Genomic DNA, 18,955 nt, shown 5'->3' on the forward strand with positions numbered 1-18,955 from the left:
CTCACCCCCTATCTGCTTCCTCCCTCACCACCGATATAAATCAGCTTCCTGCTCCTGCTGCCTCTCGTCCTACCCCAGAGCCCGGCCAGGGAGTGGACACCAGCTGGGGGCTCGCTTCATCCCACCCCTTGCCTGACTTTCGCTGTGGTCACTTTTGGTAGGTCCTACTTTATCCCCCCTTCTGTGGGTGAGCTCCCGGCCTTTGGTGGCGAGTTGCGGGGGGTGGAGGGGGAGAGGGGGTGACTGAAATTGGCTCTTCACGATGGGCACTAATTAGCTGGCACCAGACCCTGGCTGGCTCTCTCTGCTGATGGGCTGGCAATCAGCAGGGAGCAGGTGACCGGAGTGCCCCTGGGCTCCATCTCAGGCCTGAGGGGCAAATGTCTTTTCCCAGCCTGAGAACTGGGTCTTGGGACAGCCCTGAGCCAGGAGACAAGTTCTGCTGGGTCTCTGCCTGTTGCTGCCACCTTGTCCCTGCTCTTGGTGCCAGCCTGGGCAGAGGGGAGTTGGGGGCAGCGCCCAAGCCTCAGTGCCATGATCTGCATGTCCTGCCAACGTCTGTGCCCGTCAGGCTGTGGCCGTCTGCTGGGACAGTTAGGGGGAGACTCTCTCCCTGCCCCTCATCCCTACCCGTCTGCTGAGACAGTTAGGGGGAGACTCTCTCCCTGCCCCTCATCCCTACCCCCTCTGGTTCTGAGAGTTCCCGCCAGGGGGAGATCACCGCTCTCTGGGGGCAGTTAAAGGGCCTGGAAGGGGGCCTGGGTGGAAAAATGGCCGGCTGGCATGGGTGCAGGGTTGGATAGGAGCCGCCCTCCCGGGTAGACTCCCTTCTGAGCTTAGCCCCCTTTCCAAGGGAGGGGGAACTAAGGTCTCAGTTCCTGCAACGGTATCGGGGAGGTGCTGGGGAACATGAACCCCACGACCTTTCCATGGCTCGGCTCTGATGGGGAAAGTTCTCTGAGCTGGGGGTGGTGAGCAGGTGGATGGGCAGCTGCATCCTGACAGCCCCACAGCTAATGGGATGGCAGGAAGGGGTCCCTGTGCCTGGGAGCCCGTGTCAGGGCCCTGCTCCCAGACAGAGGCTGACGTGCCAGGCAGCAGGGACTAGGTGCCCCCATCTGCTCCGGTGCTGCCTGAAGGGCTCGCAGGCTCTGGGTAGCCTTGAACCCTGCCTCAGTGCCAGGGCAGTGCCCTGCGAGCAGCAGAACAGACGCAGCAGCTGCCCTCCCCCTCAGAGCCTCCCCACCCCCTCTGCGGGGGAAACAGGACGGGCTGAGAGCCGGTGCGGGGAGAGGGGACCCAGCAACAGTCCTCAGGGAAGGGACGGTGGCTGGAGGGAGGGAGGGAAGTGGGGGAGGAGGGGAAGCTCTGGCTTAGGAAGGGAGCCTTCCTCTGAGAAGGGACGTCCCTGGGAGCCGCCCTTTGGCACCCTCCCCACTGGGGCTTGTCCTCTCAGTGCTGCAGTCCTCCCCCTGCACGCACAGGAGACCTCACTCAGCACAGGGAGCAGGGCAGTCCCAGTGGGGGAAACTGAGGCACGGTGAGTACCAACCACTTAACAGCAGAGTGGGGGTAGGACCCAGGAACCACCACCCCCCTGTCCTCCCTCCCCTAACACCACTGCTTGCTCACTAGCTCCCTCTGTTCCCCAGCCCTGGGCACCCCTCCCTGGCCGGCAGGTCTCTGCTGCCCCCTAGTGGGACGGAGAGCACAGCTCAAAGACACCCTGTGCTGTCAAGCTGGGAGCTAATTAGAGAGACCACAAGGCTGCACAGCCCCACTCACCTGGGTCACGGCTCAGATCAGGACCCCCTTGTGCTCGGGGCCGCACAGAGTGAGAGAAACTCCTGGCTCCAAAGTGCTCACGATCTAACTAGACAAAGGACGTCTAATCTCCCTTGAGCAGCCATTGGGAGCCTGGGGAAGAGGCAGGTATTGAAACCAAATCTCCTGGGTCGCAGCCCAGTGCAACAGCTGTAAGCCCAGCCTGCCCCTGTCACACTGGACTGGCCCATGACCGTGACTGCTGGGACAGGCTGTCAAACATGGGGCAGGAGTGTGGCCTATAACTAGATTTCACTCACCAAGTGTCACGTTACTGGATTTTGTGGGGAGCAGCCAGATCACTGCTGCGCCCATGGGGAAGTGTTTGCCCCGAAAGTGGGTACAAATGGGCCATGTGAGGTGTCAAACAAAACCTTACTTTCTACTCATTCTGTATATGCTCTTCATATATCTGTATAGTATCTGAGTGTGGAGTTATGAATATATATTCTTCGTCAATACTGGAAACTTCTCTGTTTGTGGCTGAGCAATAGACAAGAAATGCTCAGTCCACAGACATGCTAATGAGCAAAGCTCCCAGGAACAATGGACCTCTGAAGGCCAAAGACATACCTGGCCACTGACCATGTGACTGTCCCCAGCGTGGAAGAAGCCAGGGGGGATATAAATATGCCATGTGGCCGACTCCATCTTGGAGCTCAGCTCAGCTCTTCATCCCAGATACAGGATTGCAGCGATCAATGAGCTGGAAAGAACTGTGGATCCATCCTGACATAGGATGTACACCAAGGACTTTTAAGCCAGCAGTTATAACATCTCTGCTGCAAGCTTGCATGGAGAACTGGGAGATTCGATGCATGTAATGTATGATACGTTAACATCCTTACTCTCATGCTTTTCTTTCTTATAGTAATAACCCTTTAGATGTTAGATTCTAAAGGATTGGCTCAGCGTGATTTGTGGGTAAGATCTAGAGTGTATATTGACCTGGGATCTGTGGCTGGTTTCTTGGAACTGGACAGAACTTGTTTGGGGTAGGTGAGTTTGGGTTCTAAAACCCCTCACCTGTGGGCAGGCCCGGGGCCATATGGGGCATGGAGAGCGCTGGGGTGTCGGAGAGGTTTTGCTCATGAAGCTTCTGGCTGGCCAGAAGCACTCTGTGGGACTATTTGGGAATAAGAGATCCTCCGGAATAGGGCTTTATTCCGGAGGATCACACCAGTCTGGATGCTTTTTTCCGGCTTTTCCCCAAGCCGGAAAAAAAGCGGTGGCCATGTTTATTTAAATCCCGCGGGGGATATTTAAATCCCCCGCAGATTTCCCTATTCCAAAGTTCTAAATTAGCATGGCTATTCCGAAGAAGGGGCCAGTGTAGACACAGCCTAAGAGACCAGACACTTACCCCAGATCAATTGCTACTCTAGATTTTACACCAGTGTCAATGCCCTGTAATGAACTATCCAAAGTTTTGTTAATAAGGAAAGAGAAAGAAGAGAGTTATTTACCGTTTAAAGCAAACACGTACGTACCAATCCGTTACCATCTAAATCTCAAGAGTGACTGAGTTGCCTTGAGTTGCCATTTCAAAGTGTCTTTCAGGATGGATCCAGGGGCTCTCTGGCTTCAGTGTAAACTCTTTGGCTCTTCAGAGTTCAAAAAGATGGAAAAAATTCCTATGGCTTTGTTTTACTTTCTCCATTCGGCTTCTAAGCCCACATGACCAGCTACCTGACATGTAGCCTTCTCTAGGTTAACTAAGGAGGGGGCAGACACCTAGCAGGACTACAGGCTCTCGGCCCCCATGGTCCTGTGCATCCATGGACAGAAAGGAACAGAAGGGCTGTTTAGATGGTACCGTCTGACACAGACACCCCTGGCAGTGTTCCCTGTAACTGAGCATTACAGTGACTGCCTAGGAGAGATACAGGTGATACCCAGCTGATTAGCAGAGATGAGCCACTCAGAGTGTTGTGTTTCTATTGGTGGTGCACATCGACAGATGCCTAAGTGTGCATAATACAATTTATTCCACACAAGGAGGGAAATAATTAGAGGGAACATTGCCCCCCAGTAGCCAACCTGGAGCTTCCTGTGTAGAACTCTGATGGCCAGGGAGTGTTTGGTACAGACATGAGCACTGTGAGCAGCTGGCCCCTGCTTGACTAACTGTGAGTACCATACCCAGAGGGTTCTGGGGGTGGCAGCGTAGCCCAGTAGAGTGGGACTCGGCCTAGCAGGGCTCCATTCAAATCTCAGCCGCCAGATCGGTGGCGATCTCAGGTAAGTCGTTTCCCACTGCTCTGTGACTCGGTTTCCCCTCTCAAACTGTCTCTCTCAGTTGTTTCAATTGAGTGTGTCTAAGGGCAGGGGGTGTCCAGTTGCACAGTGTCTTGTTCCGCGGGGTGCAGCTCTTCGCTGGGGTGCTAGCACAATGCCACCGGCAAGGGAAACGCTCATTCCCAATACTGACCGCCATCCTGTAGGAACCCAAAGTGGCTGGAAAACCAGCTAACCCCACAGGGGTCAGAGCCCAAAGGTGGGGCTGTTGCAAAGCAACACAGGATCCATGACAGCCAGGAATAGGACCCCCAACACCTCCCTTCTCAGGGCATGTGCCAGCCTCTCCCTGACAATAGTTGGGGCAAATCCCACCTGGAGGCCAGGATGCGATTACTATTGGTAGCACTCGGAGAGCCTGGGATAGACTGGCCCACCTGCAAAGAGCTGCGAGGTGGATGGATGTTGTGTAAAACGTTAGGTAACAATATAGACTCAGTGTGAGAAAGGGAAACAGAGGCAAGAGGAGAAATGTATTTGTTCAGGGTAGGGATGTTAGCTAGCGGGTAATAGAATAGTCGACTAACCACGTGAATTCTATAGTCCCTGGGGGCGAGCCAGCAGCAAGTGCGCTCCAGCCCCCGTCCCAGGGAGTCCCCTGCCACCTCTCTCTGCTACCTCTGATACAGAGACAGCACAGCAGGGTGGCAGCAGCCCCTGTCCACAGGGGGTCCAAGCTACCCGTGGACAGAGACCACTAGGAGGTCAGAGAGTGGGGGAGGCTGCTGCAGCAGGGATTCCAGGGGACAAGAGCTGCTTCATGGCAGCCTCCTTTGCCCCCCTTATATCCTCTCTGATAAAGGCAGCAACATGGGGGGGCAGGCTGCACCATGGAGACAGTACTGGGGGGAACTGGCTTTTAAGCTGGCTCCTCCCAACACCAGCTCCTGCTTGCCCCACTTGCTGCCTCTGATACACAGGCAGCAAAGGGAGGGAAACTCGCTTACTCTAGTTGAAGATTGCCTAAACAGTGGCAAAGCTTGGTCACCACCTCAGGCTCTAACCACTAGGCTATACTTCCCCTGGAGGAGAAGAAGCTGGCAGGGCCCGTATCCTGGGGTAAGAGGTGGGTGAGAAGTCCTCCCTTGATTTCTTCCATATCGTTTCCATTGGCAGGCCGGCTCACCTGACACTGCTGGGAGAGGCAAATGGAGTCACTTAACACCTCACTTTCCTCCTTTAATGGGACAGCACCCGACCAGTCCGCAATATGGCAGGGAGCCTTCCTGATCATCATACTGCTCATCGGGCTGCCGGCCAACGGCTTCATTATCTGGCTGATAGGGTGGCGGCTGCAGCGCCGGGGCCTGTCTGTCTTCATCCTGAGCCTGGCCAGCTCCGACTTCCTCTTCCTCTGCGTCATGGTCATGCAGATCATGGAGACCCTGCAGGGTAACAACTGGGTGCTGGGTGCCTTCATGTGCCGCCTGCGCCACTTCCTCTTGGATTTAAGCTACCACTGCAGCCTCTTCCTGCTGGCTGCCCTCAGCGTGGACCGCTGCCTGCTGGTGCTGCTGCCCCTGTGGTACCGCTGCCATCGCCCCCTGCGGCTCTCCACCTACATCTGCCTGGGCACTTGGGTGGCGGCTTCCCTGCTCAGCATCAAAGGCTTCGTCTTCCCCGACCTCGTCCCGGTGAACGACTGGCTGCTCGCCTGTCAGAACAACCGGGGGAAGTACGAGTGGCCCCTGCGCTTGCTGGAGGTGCTGGTGGAGGGATTCTTCCCCTTTGTTGTCATGGCGACCACCCACGCTGTCACCTTGGCCCGCACCTTGCGGCGCCACACCCGGGCCCCCAGCCAGTTCTACCGCATTGTGGCTGCCACCCTGACCGTCTACGTGCTGCTCAACCTCCCGTTCCAGATCACCCAGCTGCTCTTCCTGGTCGCCTTGGAGAACCAGGAGCTCTACAGTCGCCTCATCCCCTTCCTTATCTACACCGGCTACCTGATCAACCTCAACACTAGCATCAACCCCTACATCTACCTCATCTTCGGCTCCAACCTCTGCACAAGCTGCAGCCACCCCACGACCTGCGACCTTGCCTTAGCCCTCACAGAGGACGTGAGGAAGAGCCCCGGACACACGCCTGAGGCGTCTTCCCCTCTCTAGCCGTCCCCACTCTCCTCCCCCTGCATGGCCCAGGCCGTGCTCTGGCACAGCTCCAGTCACCAACCAAGGGGTTGCTGGCTCCCCTGACGGGCTCTGGCTGCATGGAGGGGGAATGTGCACAATACGAGTTCACTAGTGCAAGGCCTTGTGTAAATGGGTGCAAGATGTGAGCTACCAGGGAAGTCAGACCAGTGCCAGGGCCCTGTTTGCCCAGCCTAGTCATGCTCCTGTGGGGACAGGTTCTCAGTAGGTGCAAACCGGCCCAGTTCCCTGCAGATCGGGGCCTGTGAAGCTCCCAGAACATCTGGCCCTAGGCAGGGCAATACAAACACTGCCATGGCTGCAGCTGCCAACCCACAGGGCCAGCAGACACTGCGGCAAAGGCCTGCTGCCCCTTTAGGCCTTTCTGGGTTCGGCAATCCTGACGTTAGTGGTGGCTCCAAGGTCATGGTGCTTTAATGCAGTGGCCTTCTGCTCACAACTGCCAGAGACCCAGCATTGGGGGTACCTCTGCCCCCCTAGGTCTGCCTCCTTGGGCGCCTGCAGTCTAACCATCCTGACCTGCAGAAAGCAGGCCCGGACTCCTCTTAGCGCACGAGGTTGGGACACAGAAGCTGCAGCCCGGGGACACACCAGGCAGGTCAGAATTGAGGCCCTGGGGCTGTCCTGTGGATCCCCTTCTCCCCACACACACCAGGGGACAGGTACAGCTCACTCTATCATTCCATGGGTGCAGGACACCCCAAAGAGAACCAGGCCCCTTGGCTTTAATTCTGATCCCTTGGGCATGTGCTCCTTTAATTCTGACCTCTTCCGCCCCTCCCCGTCAGTTGCTCCCAGCAAGACGTCCAGTGGCTGCCCACCAGCACCTCCTGCGAGGGACTCAGAGCCACCTGTGACCCTCCCTACTCCCCCGAGCAGGAGCGGAGTAAGAGCGGTGCCCTAGAGATGCACTGTGCTCCTGTCAGCCCAACTCCTACCCTTCGGATCCAGAACCCAGTCAGCCTGGATCTGCTTGGTGCCTCCATCAGGATAAGACAAGAGCTGTGGATTTATTCATTCTGGGGGTGCAGGGCCAGGGCCCCCTTGTCCCACACAGGCACCTGGGAGGAGAAATTAAACCCAACAGGAGCCTCCAGCTACAAGCACAGGCCTCTGCAGCTTGAGCTAATGCCTCTTCCCCTCTGTTAGCAACAGGCCCAAGCAAGCTTGTAGCTATGGTCCAGGCCACCCAGCAGGGGCAGAGTGCCATGCAGAACCCGCCTGGGTCATCACATTCCCCCCTCCTGCTTGGGCCTCATTCTCCCCCCCCCCCCCGCATCCTACAGCCCTCCCCCCCTTCCGCATCTCCTGCAGTCACAGCGGCGGGTGCTTCGTGTGCCCACTTCAGGGCTCCTTTTCGCCAGCGATGCCAGGCTGGGGTGCGGATCCCGTCTGTGTGGGCTACAAAGAGAGTGTGAGCGACCATCATATGCAGGGCGGGGGGTCGCCCAGTGCCAGGGGATTTGGTGGCCCTGTGGCTCGGGGTGACCTGCACACATGCTGCTTTGCCACCTGCTGCACCAGCGAGCCCTGCTCTAAGGCCGCGGCGCCGGCCAAGGGAGATACATCCTGGCCCCGGGCCATTTCTGGCCGCCCACAATGGGCCTGTCCTCCCCCTGCCGTGTCAGCCCCTGGTCGCAGTGAGCTGAGACAGGCCCGAGGCCCGACGTCCTGTGCATTTTTGGAAACCCAAGGGCGTGGCCGGTACTTCTAAAAGCCCCTCCGCCAGCCTTGCGGGAGGGACAACTGGACCCAGGATTCAAATGATTACAGGGGCAAAGATGGAAAACAAGAGTCAGGGGTGCGGTCAAAGGTCTATAATGAGGGAACCAGAGGGGGATGCTGAGCTGAGACAGGTCCGGGGCCTGATGCCCTGCGGCGCCCCCCAGCCCACGCGTGTCCATGTGAAGTCACTTGCCCTGCGGGGCGCATTAAACGTCTTCCTGGCCCACGCGTCCTGTGCTGCGTGGGGGGCTGCCAGGGGCGGGAGCCAAGCATGTGCCTGGGAGCGGGGTCCCCTGACCGTGCCCTGCACCCCGGGACAGCCGGGCTCCTGCCCAGGGCCCCAAGGGGAGGCGCCTTTCCTTGGACCCAGGGGGTTGCAGTGGCCGGGCCCCTGCTGAGCCACCCACCCGGGTGCGTCCCAGCTGCCCCCCCAGCCCTGGCCCTCCCCCCGACCGAACTGGCCCGCCCCCACGCTGCCCGGGGCGGGCCGATCTCGGCGCAGCCAGTCCCAGGCCCGGCCCGGCCCACGCAGGTGAAGGGAGCGGCCTCCCCCGCCACTTCCTGCCGGCCCGGCCCGGCGCCTCCATCCGCCAGGGAGCGGCCCGAGCGCCCGCCGCAGTCCCCAGCCGCAGCCCGGCCGGTGAGTGCGCGGGGGGGCTCCTGGCCCCGCTCCGGGGTGAGGTTGGGGGGGAGCCCTGGCCCGGATCGGGGGGGCGGGTTGCTCCTGGCCTTGCTTGGCGGGGGGGGTTGTGTTTGGGGGAAGGGTTGTTCCTGGCCCTGCTCGGGGGGTTGTGTGTTGGGGGGGTTGAACTCCTGGCCCTGCTCGGGGGGTTGTGTGTTGGGGGGGTTGAACTCCTGGCCCTGCTCGGGGGGTTGCATGGAGGGGGGTTGCGTGGGAGCGGGTTGTTCCTGGCCCTGCTCGGGGGGGTTGCATGGAGGGGGGTTGCGTGGGAGCGGGTTGTTCCTGGCCCTGCTCGGGGGGGGGGGGGTTGCATGGAGGGGGGTTGCGTGGGAGCGGGTTGTTCCTGGCCCTGCTCGGGGGGTTGCATGGAGGGGGGTTGCGTGGGAGCGGGTTGTTCCTGGCCCTGCTCGGGGGGGTTGCATGGAGGGGGGTTGCTCCTAGTCCTGCTCGGAGGGGTTGTGGGGGGGGGGGCGGGTTGCTCCTGGCCCTGCTCGGGGGCGTTGCATGGAGGGGGGCGGGTTGCTTCTGGCTCTGCTCGGGGGGGGTTGCATGGAGGGGTGGTTGCTCCTAGCCCTGCCCGGGCGGGTTGGGGGGGGGGGGGCGGGTTGCTCCTGGCCCTGCTCGAGGGTGGGGCGCCTGGCTGCGATCCCTGCGGCGGGCGGGGGTACAAGGAAGGAGAATCCTGCGGAAAAATGGTGAAACGGGGGCGGGTCACACTGGTCTTCCCCCTTCACTTTCGATCCCTCTGCCCGGGCAGAGTTTGTGGCCCTTCCCCTTCCCATCACTAGGGCGCGTCTCCGCCCGGGCTCTGGGCTGTTCGTCTGGCTGCCCCCAAGGCACCTCTGGGATTGCCTGGGCTTCGGTTTGTGCTGCGGGTGGGCATCAGGAGTGACACCCCCTGTCTGGGAGGTGCCAGCTCCCCCCCCCCCCGCCCCGTGGCTGCTTCAGGGTGATCCCGCCCGGGGTCTCATCCTGGACCCACCCAGGAGCTGACTTTGGCCCTAGGTGGTTCTGTGGCTCAGCTTGTAAAAGGGCTGCCTTTGGGGGGCTGTTCAATGCGGAGAGAAGACCTGAGCTGCATTTGCCCCCGTCTCGGGTGGCTGCCTGCGCCCTATGGCTGATCCCCCTACCCCTGCAATCAAGTGCCCTCTGCCCAGTGGGCCTCCATCCCTACCACCCTTGTCCATCTCCTGTGTCATTGCTGCTTGGGCTGCCCCTGCTTGGAGGCCTTCAGGCCATTGCCTGAGCCTGCCCCCGCAAGTGCTCTGAGCCCAATACTCTGCACAGGGGCTCCCATCCCCATAGCCCAGGGGTGGGATGCGGCCTCCAAGGCTCAGGGCACCACCCAGTTTTGGGCAGCACGTGCTGGTGCTCCAGTCCCCTGCTGCCCCACCACAGAGCTGAAGCACACAAAATCTACTAGGCGGAGCCCCCCCCCTTTCCAGGCTCTGGTATGCAAGGGGAATATGGGGAGTGGCTCCCCTTCTCAGGCAGGGGCCACGTCAGTGAGGGTTTGTTTGGGTTTTCTTGCTTCTCGTTTGTGTGCAGCATCCGACCCTTCTGTGGGTCAGTGGCCCCTGGCCCAAAAAAGGTTCCCCACCCCTGCCATAGCCCATTGGGCACCCTGGTTTAGTTGGGGCTCTGTCCAAGAGGCATGCTTGGCTTGTGCGATCTGAAATGGGGGAGATGCTGTTTTTTCCTGCACTATATTCCTTGGCAGCAGCATCTCGTTGAGGCGCCTTCAGCAGGGAAGGATCTAGCCAGGTGGGGAGAGGGAGGAAAAAACCCTCCTTCACCAGGGTGGAATTTAATCACGGGACTATGAAGGTACCTCAGGGTCAGTTTGTGCTGGGAGCAGGGCCTGAGCCTTTTGTCCACCAATCTGACGAGGAGCTTGGCGCATTGGATGCGGGAGCTGGCTGAGGGCATCGCCCCAGTAACCGGAGCCACTGGGAGATGGGGATTCAGCCCAGACTCTACAGGCCCTTTGCCCGGCAAAACTATGGGGCTGATAAGGGAGCAATTCTGGGTTATTTTCCTGCACCCCAGTAGTAGGATTGATGCTCCCCTCCCATCTTACAGCTCTCTCTGGGAGGCACAGTCTGTCCCTACTGCCCACACAAGGCTCTAGCAGCAGTTTCTAGCGGACCTTGTTTCTGCTTCCCCATCCCCCCATTCTGTGGCAATGGAGACTTCCTTCCCTTCCTGTCCTAAACTCCTGTATAACATGGCTGTGCTGTTACTGCTGCCATGCCCCACCCCAGAAGCAGCTGCACCTTGGGGGTTGGGCAAGGGATCCTGTATATACATGAGTCACGTTGCACCTCAGAGACAGCTGTCACGCAGCGTGGGGCGAACGTTCCTGTGCATAGAAATGGACTGCCGTGTTCTACCCCAGAAGTGGCTGCATTTCTGTCCGGCCTGGCCTCTCTGACTCTTCCCCCCTCCCCTATGCCCCAGCCATGTCGTTCCGGAAGGTCGTGCGCCAGAGCAAGTTCCGCCATGTCTTCGGGCAGCCCGTCAAGAACGACCAGTGCTATGATGACATCCGCGTCTCCCGCGTCACCTGGGACAGCGGCTTCTGCGCTGTCAACCCCACCTTTGTGGCCGTGATTGTGGAGGCCAGCGGGGGAGGGGCCTTCATGGTGCTGCCCGTGCTTAAGGTGACTGGGGCAGTGGGGGAAAGCAGTGGAGTATTACCAGCTCCTGGCAGTGGTGACACTAATGAATTGACTGTGTTGTGAGCCCCAGGAGAGATGGGGGTGTGGTGGGGGAGGGAGAATGGGTCTGTGTGGGACCAAGGTTTGTGAGGGGCTACTTTCCCCTTAACGCTGGGGGAAGCAGGGTAGGAGCCAGTGTGGTGAGGGAGGCGCTGTCCTGGAATTTTGTAGCTCGCAAGTGTAATGAGTTTTGGTCTCAACTGCGTCACGTGTGCTCTCCCCTGCCCGGAAATCAACAGGGTTGCAGGTGGAGCCCAGGGCTGGATAGCAGAGGGCTGCAGCTGGAGAGAGAAGGGCACCAGCAGTGCTGTGGGGGGAGCCCAGGGCTGGGATCGCAGGGAGGCTGCAGATCAGGGTTAAGGGGCTCTCGCTTCAGATTGAAGGGGAATCTCCTGTGACTCTCCCCCTTCTCCCCCAGACAGGGCGAATCGATAAATCGTACCCCACGGTGTGTGGGCACACGGGGCCTGTCCTGGACATCGACTGGTGCCCACACAATGACCATGTCATCGCCAGCGGCTCTGAGGACTGCACTGTGATGGTGAGGGGGCTGGGGGCAGGGGTGGCCCGATGTGGGGAGGGAATTGGGGCAGCCAGCTGCTCCTGGATGGGGTGGGATGGGCATTGTGCTCCCTGGGTAGGTGTGTGTGTCCCATGCCCATGGTGGCAGGTGAAGCAGCTGCCCTGTGTTGGGCAAGAGGGCTCTCTGGTGGCATGAGGGGGCTCAGTGGGTTGGGCTCTCCAGCGTGGGGAGTTGGGGGGGAGGTTGCAGGCTTTCTACAGGCCTTTCCAACCTCTCTGCCCTGACAGGTCTGGCAGATTCCGGAGAATGGGCTGACACAGCCCCTGACGGAGCCCGTGGTAATCCTGGAGGGGCACTCGAAGCGTGTGGGCATCGTCACTTGGCATCCGACCGCCCGCAACGTTCTCCTCAGCGCAGGTGCGGCAGCCTCTCCTTCCCCTGTGATTCAGTGGGGTGGGGCGAGGTAGCGTGGGGCAGGTCTCTGCAGGGGACAAGGGTAGCGGGAGGGGTTATGTGTGGTGGTCTCTGTACCAGAAGACCGATGGATAGTTAACGTAAAGCCTTTTTTCTGAGGTTTATTGCCTCAGAGTTGTTTAAAACCAGAGTTCAGTCCTAAGCAAATTAGTACCAAGTGGGATTATCCGACACGTAGGTGAACACTGCGTTTGGGAGAATCAACATGGATTTTGCAAACGGAATTCACACGTCACTAATCGATTAGAATTCTTTGGGTGGGTCAGGAAAATGTGGATAAGCATGGTCCAGTGCATATCGTATACTTGGACTTTCCAAAAGCCTTCAGCAAAGGCTCTTAAGCAGCTATAGGATAAGAGGGACGTTCCTCTCATGAGGTTCAAAAGGACAGAAATAAATGTTTAGTTTTCACAGTGAAGAACAGTAAATAGCAAGGTCGCCATGGATCTCTACTGGATTTGGTGGTGGTCAGCATGTTCATAAGTGATCTTGAAATGGGTAAATCGTGAGGCGGCAAAGTTTGCAGATGATACAAACGGACTCAAGATAATTTAGTCCAAAGCAGAGTTCAAAGGGACCTCACAGAACAGGGTGACTTGGCCACAAAATGGCTGATGGCATTAGATGTCGGTAAATGCAAAGCAATGCACAATGGAAAACATAATCCCAACCATACATGCAAAATTATGGGGGCTAAATTAGCAGCCACCACTCAAGATAGCGATTTTTGGTGTCATGGTGGATAGTTCTCCGAAAACATTTATTCAATGTACAGTGTCGGGTGGGGGGAAAAAAGCTAGGAATCATTAGGAAAGGAATAGATAAGAAGACAGGAAATATCACACTGCCACGCTGTAAATCCATGTTCTATAATGCCGAGAATAGTGTGTGCAGTTCTGGTCACCTCTAAAGTATTAGAAATGGGAAAGATACAGCGCAGGTTGAGAAAATGAGGGGTCTGGATGAGCTTCTGTATAAATAGAGTTAAAAAAGGCTGGGACTTCTCAGCTTAGAAACAAGACAACTGTGGGGATGATAGTGGTCTGTGGTGTGGCAAATAAGGAAGTGTTGCTAACTCCTTTACCTTACACAAGAACCAGGGGTCACCCGGTTAAGTTACTAGCAGCAAATGTAAAACAGACATAAGAAAGTGCTCACCGTTGGCCTGTGGAACTCCTTGCTGGGGGATGTGGGGAAGGCCAAGCGGAGAAGTTCATCAGTGTCTTTTAGCTAAGAGAGTCGGGGACACAACCCCGTGCTCTGGGTGTCTATAAACCTCTGCTTGAATGTGGGACTGAATGACAGGATCACTTGATAATTGCTGTCCTGTTCTGCTCCTTCCCTCTGAAGCAGCGGGCACTGGGGCTAGGTAGAGCATTGGTGGAACCTAGTGTGCTTTCTGGAGTGGGGACAGCATGGGGAGGAGATGCGTTCCCTCCCCCAAGCTAGGACAGCATGGTGATTGGTGGAACGTGGGCATAGCCGAGGAGCTGGGGGAGAGGGGAGTCGAGGGAGCTGGGGTTGGATGTGTGATGGCCCTGTTCCTTCTCCCCTCCCCCCCAGGCTGTGACAACGTGGTGATCGTGTGGAACGTGGGCACAGCCGAGGAGCTGTACCACCTGGACGGCATGCACCCCGACCTCATCTATAACGTCAGCTGGAGCCACGACGGCAGCCTCTTCTGCACGGCCTGCAAGGACAAGAGCGTGCGCGTCGTGGATCCCCGCCGAGGGGTGGTCGTGGCGGTATGGACCCTGCATGCGCTAGAGATGGCAGGACAGCCCCACCCCGCACCTCCCGCTCCCATGTGCTGGCCCCTGCGTTCTCCCCCACTCTGGCGGCGCTGCCTGGGGGATTTCCCTCCCCTTCCCTGTGCTCTGCAGACTCCTTCTGCCCCCTGCCTGAGTGTGGGGCCCAGAGGTGTCCGTGGGGGTGGGGCCGAGGGGTAATTAAGCTTTATCTCGAAGGTGGGGGCGAGGGGTATTTAAAGACTCCATCTGCTCCAATCAGTGCTGAGGTGGGGCAGGGGGTGTAAGTGCTGAGGGGTCCCCTGGTGGTGGTGAGTGAATCTGATGCCTTTATCCATATGGAGCTGAAGTTCCTGGAGGGGGCAGCAGGGAGAAGTGGTCCCAGGACCCTTTTCCATAGAGCACGTGGTTGGGGGGGGGGGGCGGGCAGTGTTTCAGTCCAACCACTCCCCTTTCCACCCCCCCAGGAGAAGGAGCGGGCGCACGAAGGGGCGCGGCCCATGCGTGCCATCTTCCTGGCCGACGGCAAGATCTTCACCACAGGCTTCAGTCGCATGAGTGAGCGGCAGCTGGCGCTCTGGGACCGGGTGAGCTGGGGCAGGGGGTTGGGGATGCAGAGGGCTGGGCTGCCCAGGACGGTCCCCTGGGGTGGGAAGTGTGCCTGTCTGCCCACAAGAGGGCTGCATGCCCTCCCAGTGCAAAGGTGTGATGCCCTGGCCTCCCTGCAGTGCCCTGTACCACCCCGCACATGCCCCTCTCCTGGTATCAGCAAGCCCAGGAACCCAGCCCTGCCTTCCCACCCTTGTGGCCAGGGATCTATCATAGGCAGCTGTACTGGTGATCATGCTGAGGAGGGCTCCCTGGTGGCTGATGCCTCTTCTGGCTTCCCCCAGCCATCCTCATGAGCATGAAATCCCAGGGTGGAGCCTTCCTGACCCCAGACCCTGCAGCATGAATGTAGTTGGCTGAGCGTTAGTGGGAAGCCCTCGGGCAGGGAGGAGCCTGGGGGACGGCGTCTCCTCCCCATCACCATCTTCTCCTCTGCCCCACTGCAGGAGAACCTGGAAGAGCCCATGGCGCTGCAGGAGCTGGACTCCAGCAATGGAGCCCTGCTGCCCTTCTATGACCCTGACACCAACGTCATCTACGTCTGCGGCAAGGTAGGGGTCCTGCCATCGGGGGCAGTGGAGGATTGTCCTCCCCCCCCCCCACGGAGCCCAGGTCCACGCTGTTTATAGCAGCCTGGGACCAGCTAGTGTTGGTCCGTTCGGGTGGGGGTGAGGCAGGTGGCACTACCAGTGTCCAGGGGGATGGGCCATGTGATGGTGCCCATAGGCCACTCCCTCTTCCCCCAGGGAGATTCAAGCATCCGGTACTTTGAGATCACAGAGGAGCCACCCTACATCCATTTCCTGAACACCTTCACCAGCAAGGAGCCCCAGCGAGGCATGGGCTGGATGCCCAAGCGGGGCCTGGATGTCAACAAGTGTGAGATCGCCAGGTGCGGGGCTCCCAGCCGGGCCGTGGGGGGCGGGGCCAGCAGGAGAAATTGGGGGGCAGGGATCTGGGATGAAGGTGGTTGGGGAGGGGGCAGAGATCCAGGCTGTAAGGGGATGTCGGGGGGCAGGGATCTGGATGTAGCAGGGGGATTAGGGGGAGGTGGCTGGGGGGGGGCAGGGATTCTGGAGAGAAGGTGTCATGTAGAGAGGATTTGGGGTGGGGGTGACTGGCTCTTCTAACTCCCCTGCCCCCCAACTGTGCAGGTTTTACAAGCTTCATGAGCGCAAATGCGAGCCCATCATCATGACTGTGCCAAGGAAGGTGAGTGCCTAGCACAGGAGCGGGGACCATTTGGGGGGGCAGATCTGGAGTGTGGGGCGTCCCTGTGCTGTTCCCTCGCTTGGGAGCAGGGCTGGGTGGCATGTCCAGCTGCTAAGCCACTGGTGCCTCTCAGAGGAAGGCAGCAGCTTCCTCCAGCAAAGCTTCAGGATACTGGCTTGGAAAGGAGCTGAAGGATCCAGCCACCTCAGCTCTTGCTGGCCATGGGGCTGCCTCCTGTCCCATGGCTGGGAGTTCGGCTGGCGGGTGCTGCCTGGATGACCCAGAATGTGTCTCTCCCTGGCAGTCGGACCTGTTCCAGGACGACCTGTACCCGGACACAGCTGGGCCAGAAGCAGCCATGGAGGCGGAAGAATGGGTGGCCGGGAAGACAGCAGGCCCTGTACTGATCTCGCTGCGCGAAGCCTACGTGCCCAGCAAGCAGCGGGACCTGAAAGTCAGCAAGAAGAACATGTTGCACGAGAGCCGCTCGGCCCCCACCCCCAGCACCGGCAGTGCCACGCGCCTCAGTGCCACGGCCATGCCCGCCGCCGTGCCCAGCATCAGCATCAGCGCCACCCCTGGGGTAGGTACAGCATCCCCCTGCTGGCTGCACCCGGGCTCCAGCCTGTGCCGACCAATGACGTCACATGTGCTGCCCGGCCCCGCCCCATGACACAGGGATGGGGGGGAGGAGCCTGTGCTGCCTGGCCCCATGACACAGGGATGGGGGGAGGAGCCTGTGCTGCCTGGCCCCATGACACAGGGATGGGGGGAGGAGATTGTGTTTCCCGGCCCCATGACACAGGGATGGGGGAGGAGCCTGTGCTGCCCTGCCCCATGACAGGGATGGGGGAGGAGCCTGTGCTGCCTGGCCCCGCCCCCTGACACAGGGATGGGGGGAGGAGCCTGTGCTGCCCCGCCCCCTGACACAGGGATGGGGGGAGGAGCCTGTGCTGCCCCGCCCCATGACACAGGGATGGGGGGAGGAGCCTGTGCTGCCCTGCCCCATGACACAGGGATGGGGGAGGAGCCTGTGCTGCCTGGCCCCGCCCCCTGACACAGGGATGGGGGGGGGAGAACCTGCGCAGCCGGGCTGTGCCCTTACAGCAGGAGACGTACTGACCATGGGGAAGGTGGAGCGAGCAAGCTGGGGCTGCCTTGCTTAGCTCCCCTGCTGGTGAGAGGGGGTCAGGGGAGTGGAGGCCAGCCCCAGTGCTGCTGTTCCCCAGGCCCACCTCGGTTGGGGGAGAGTTGGAACCTGGGATGGAGGGGGGTTGTCCCACACCTTCCCTGGGACCGTGGCCCGCGGGGGTCCCCCTCACCAGTCGCCCCAGCCAGAAGTGTGGGGAAGCAGCTGGGAGCGGGGGCTGGGCTCCGGCCGGTGGCTGATGGCTGGGGTGGGTCTGTCTCCGCAGGGCGGCGGGCGCCTGGAGGAGGTGTTGCAGGAGCTGCAGGCGCTGCGGCTGCAGGTGAAGGAGCAGGGCGAACGCATCAGCCGGCTGGAGGAGCAGCTGAGCCGCATTGAGAACGGGGACGTGTAGGGCGGCGTGGGGAGCAGGGCGAGCGCGGTGCCCCCCCCCCCCAAGGGATCGCAGAAACCAGGGTCCTGACTTCACCTCGGAGCTGCCAGTAACCCCCCCCTGAGGTGAGGGGGCCCTGGTCCCACTCACCCCCCCCTGCCCTTCCCGCTACTGCTGGGAATCCCCCCCCCTTCATATGCCTGACCAAAACACCCGCCTCTGCATGGAGTGGGTGGTCTTCCCCCCTCCCCCCACCCTTAGGTAACATCGCTGTCTGGTGGCTCCTTTCCTGGGCCACCCAAGAAGCCGATGTGCTGGGGGGGGGGGGGGGGAATGGTTCCTGCCTCTGCCCCAAGGTGGGGGCTGCAGCTGGGTGTAGCTCTGTCCTCTTCCCAGCCCCACCTGGGGGCCCCTGTCTGCCTGCACTGCCCCTCCCCCAACACACACCTGGCTTTAGAGGCGCCAAACACTATGCCGCACCCCATGCCCATACTGCTGGCGCTGGCTGGGCGCAGCTTGGCCCCGCCCCCTCTTCCTCTGCCCGTGGGAGCACGGGGCGGGGCGGCTGCCCTCCCCGTTAAATCAGACGTGGGTCTGCAGCGTCACATCCTCCCCCCCCCCTCCCATTCCCTCCCCCACCGCTGCCACTGCAGTCGGGCTGGAGCAGGGCCCAGCCTTGCTTTTATGTGACTGGCCTCTTTCATAGCCCCCGGGGCCAGTCACAACAGGGACCATTCAGACCTGGCAAAGTGGCTTCTGCCTCGCTGCAAGTAAGGAGAGAAACACACAGCCCTGTGCAGGGCCAGAGCTCTATTTTCATTCCAAATAAAGGTCTTTATAATAAAGGCGTGGGCTAGGCTGTCTTCCTGGGCCCCTGAGGGCCCCGTGCTCCAGCCCCCGCGCTAGGGGCTGGGCCCCAAGAGCTGCATGGAACCCGGGCTAGGAGCGGAGCTGGCTCGGGGGGTGGGGGACCTGGGCCGGCAGCACCCACATAGCGGTGCTGAAACACAGCTGTTGGCTTTGCCCTGGGGGAGTGTGTATCTCCCTGCCTCTGCACAGCACAACAGGGCTTAGCCTGCTGCAAGGGCTGCTCCCCAGGAGAGTGCAACCCGGCAGCGTGTGGCCCCAGGCAGCCCCCTCCTGCAGGGGCTGGTTATCTCAGTAGTGCCCTTCGCTGGCCCCCCCCAGTAGCCCCATCGCCCTGAGCCTGGAGACCACGGCGGGTGCCTCCTGATTTCATTGGTGGCTCTGGCTGGGCCATTTGCAGAGCCTGGCTGCTCTGGCCCCATTGCCCCCATGGCTGTTGCAGAGAGAGCTCCAGTCCAGCCCAGGGGCAGAGGTAGTCCCTGGGGCAGCGCGCCCCCCACCAGAGGGGCTGGGTCAAGTGGGACGTCCCCCTGCCGTGGGAGCCATGAGGAAAGGGGAGGAGATGGTTTCCTACCCATGTGCTGTGCTCACGGTCCTTCC

The 18,955-nt window shown here is 60.2% G+C and overlaps 2 protein-coding genes across 2 annotated transcripts; both read left to right on the plus strand.

The window, feature by feature from the left end:
- The first annotated feature begins 56 nt into the window (after window positions 1-56).
- On the plus strand, window positions 57-8,341 carry LOC102461810 (putative G protein-coupled receptor 152). Its single transcript, XM_014576622.4, has 2 exons — window positions 57-157; window positions 5,239-8,341. The coding sequence occupies exon 2, from the start codon at window positions 5,271-5,273 to the stop codon at window positions 6,231-6,233; it is 963 nt and encodes a 320-aa protein (XP_014432108.3). The 5' UTR covers window positions 57-157; window positions 5,239-5,270; the 3' UTR covers window positions 6,234-8,341.
- A 164-nt stretch (window positions 8,342-8,505) lies between these two features.
- On the plus strand, window positions 8,506-18,333 carry CORO1B (coronin 1B). Its single transcript, XM_089778763.1, has 11 exons — window positions 8,506-8,640; window positions 11,143-11,345; window positions 11,821-11,943; window positions 12,213-12,342; window positions 13,963-14,144; window positions 14,615-14,734; window positions 15,203-15,307; window positions 15,503-15,648; window positions 15,911-15,968; window positions 16,273-16,551; window positions 17,384-18,333. The coding sequence occupies exons 2-11, from the start codon at window positions 11,145-11,147 to the stop codon at window positions 17,507-17,509; spliced, it is 1,470 nt and encodes a 489-aa protein (XP_089634889.1). The 5' UTR covers window positions 8,506-8,640; window positions 11,143-11,144; the 3' UTR covers window positions 17,510-18,333.
- Window positions 18,334-18,955: the final 622 nt, after the last annotated feature.

The sequence above is a fragment of the Pelodiscus sinensis genome, chromosome 5 (genome assembly GCF_052426305.1).
Source record: "Pelodiscus sinensis isolate ZL-2025 chromosome 5, ASM5242630v1, whole genome shotgun sequence".
NCBI lineage: Eukaryota > Metazoa > Chordata > Testudines > Trionychidae > Pelodiscus > Pelodiscus sinensis.

Excerpts from the sequence above, each read along its gene's own strand:
- LOC102461810 (XM_014576622.4), top strand. The coding sequence starts at position 5,271 with ATGGAGTCACTTAACACCTCACTTTCCTCCTTTAATGGGACAGCACCC.
- CORO1B (XM_089778763.1), top strand. The coding sequence starts at position 11,145 with ATGTCGTTCCGGAAGGTCGTGCGCCAGAGCAAGTTCCGCCATGTCTTC. Across the intron at positions 11,346-11,820 it reads TGGTGCTGCCCGTGCTTAAG|ACAGGGCGAATCGATAAATC; the intron begins GTGACTGGGGCA and ends CTTCTCCCCCAG. Across the intron at positions 15,969-16,272 it reads TCATGACTGTGCCAAGGAAG|TCGGACCTGTTCCAGGACGA; the intron begins GTGAGTGCCTAG and ends TCTCCCTGGCAG.